This window comes from Topomyia yanbarensis, chromosome 2 (genome assembly GCF_030247195.1).
Source record: "Topomyia yanbarensis strain Yona2022 chromosome 2, ASM3024719v1, whole genome shotgun sequence".
Taxonomy (NCBI): domain Eukaryota; kingdom Metazoa; phylum Arthropoda; class Insecta; order Diptera; family Culicidae; genus Topomyia; species Topomyia yanbarensis.
The window spans coordinates 365528554-365530789 of NC_080671.1; the positions used below are offsets into that span (position 1 = coordinate 365528554).

Below are 2236 nucleotides of genomic sequence, written 5' to 3' on the forward strand. Positions count from 1 at the left end.
CTCCTCCCCCTTTCGACGGCCCTGTCTATACTAGCTCACTTTAAAAGTTCAAAATCACTGTAGCACCGTGTTATCTGTGTGGTTATGATTGCCAGTAATTGGTGTACACCGACTCGGATACTAAGAGATTTTTGTGCGTAGCGATCCCATACATTTGACAGATATATAACAGGAAGAAAAACTACTGTTTAGAAGTAGAGACTTAATCTGCTTCTATTTATTGTCAATTAAAATTGACCTATAGCTATTAAGATTACAATCAATAATTCAACAGCCTTAAACAGAAACAGTTTCAACTGAAATAGTTTATAACACACACCAGTGCATAACGCACCCAACAAGGAATGACGGAACCGGTCTGTTGAGCGATGGCCGGACGTGAGTCACGTGAAACCGGGATTTACGATCCCGCGCTGCGAACTTGGAACACTGACGCGCAAAATCGATGCATGTCAAGGTTTATTGCACAGTAGTTGTAGTTGGGAGCCAGCGTGTGTGAGCCGCGCTTCACTTCCAGATTATAAATAAATATCATTAAATGACGTGATTTGCATACCCAGTTCATCTTCCAATTATCTTTCAGTCAGAGATCAGGTCTGGAGCAGTAGAGATGGTGCTGTTAATCGGGCTGATTTCATATTGGGCTGTTTCCTGTGCTGTGGCAGCACCAACAGTGGTAAGTTGTTTGATATTCATACTCGCTCGGACAGATATTTCAAGGTCAGTTGATATTGCAGCATTTGATAAAACAGGAAGACAGTGCAGACATCCCTGATATTCAAACAGATCTACCACAGATAGTCGACCCGCTGTGGATGACGGTGACAATGAAACCACTTGTTAAAACCGCTGTAGTGAAGCCAATTAGCAAAAGTTATCAGCCGCCGCACGAAACAGTCAACCAGAATTCGCCCCCGCAGCAACCGTCGTACTATCCTTACTACTATCAATTTCAACCGGCATCGAATCCTGAGCCACTCTATCCTTACAACACACCGCAATATCAATACCAGCCGGGCTACCAACTTCAATGGCCTTCAGTGTCGACCCAGCCGTTGGTAGCATCGCAGTTGTTCCCGCTCCCGCTACCGCAAGTAGGCAGCAACAATCCACCCTGTGGCGATAGCGGCAGAAATATCGGCGGTTATCACCAGCACGGCTATTAATGCTGCAGCTTTGTACAAATCTCTCGTAAATCTGTGTGATTATAAAATACAAAAGCAAACACTCGTCAATTTTATTCCCGTGCAGTGCCTAATTTTACGAGTGAAATCACTTCAAAGTGCGCCTTTCGCTCCTCTGATGGCGATGGCGTAGGACTGCTAGCGCTGTAGCAATAAAAGCTTCAAAGGCATTCGGAGCATCATCTCGTCTCTCGCCGGAAATAAATACTTGCCGGAGTCTTTTGTTCGCAGCCGAGCCAAGGCAGCATTAAGAAACACTCGATTAAATTCAAACAATTCCGATAATCCCACAGTTGGCAACATTCATCTCAGTTTTTATTTAATTTCTCAAAAGCCGGATGGATAATGATCCTGATGCCGAAAAGGATCCGGTCGTGCCATTCCGCTGGCAAGCTGCTGATTCATTCGCGTTCCCAGAATGTTAAATCGCGTTTTTCGGCATAAAGAAGTTGAATTTAGCTGTAGCATAAACGCTTTTGTATTTACACTTTCGATTATACTGCTTAGAAATAAATTGCAATAATGAACGATTTCCGTTTTATGAATCTAGTCTAGATAGAGTGTTAGTCTGGCTTTAAACTAGAAATATAATCATTCTTATGATTTCAGGTCAAAGTACAAAAAATATGTAAAAATCAATTAATAACAAATTATTTGGAGCAAAATTACTCTTACTAAAAAATCAGGATACCTCTGTACTTTAAAATAGAATGAACTTTAGATACCATTGCTCCAACCATGCCATGGTTAATCTTAACGTAATTGTCTGCTTTACTGGATCGAACAATCGAGTTTTTTTAAATATAATTTGACAAATAACAATAATCTAAGGATACACCCCACAAATTTCAGAAGTCTAATCGTAGTATTTTCGAAGATAGAAAACTGAACGCAGTAGAATATCGAACAAGTTTGCGAGCGTGCGATCGAACGTGGTCGAGGGCAACTCATGGTTGTTTCAAGTGCTATTCCTGATTCCACAGCATCGACTGTTCTAAGCATATTTCGCCTGCATTGTTTAAATTCGGCAATTGCCCTTCATATGCAACCCT

General features: G+C 41.6%; 1 protein-coding gene across 1 annotated transcript; it reads left to right on the top strand.

Moving 5' to 3' along the window:
• Nucleotides 1-470: 470 nt before the first annotated feature.
• LOC131684438 (uncharacterized) lies at nucleotides 471-1439 on the top strand. Its single transcript, XM_058967305.1, has 2 exons — nucleotides 471-676; nucleotides 738-1439. Exons 1-2 carry the CDS (start codon nucleotides 611-613, stop codon nucleotides 1164-1166), a joined length of 495 nt encoding a protein of 164 aa, XP_058823288.1. The 5' UTR covers nucleotides 471-610; the 3' UTR covers nucleotides 1167-1439.
• The last annotated feature ends 797 nt before the right edge of the window (nucleotides 1440-2236 follow it).

Coding starts and splice junctions, on each gene's coding strand:
- LOC131684438 (XM_058967305.1), top strand. CDS start 611: ATGGTGCTGTTAATCGGGCTGATTTCATATTGGGCTGTTTCCTGTGCT. Junction 677..737: donor CTGTGGCAGCACCAACAGTG/GTAAGTTGTTTG, acceptor TTGATATTGCAG/CATTTGATAAAACAGGAAGA.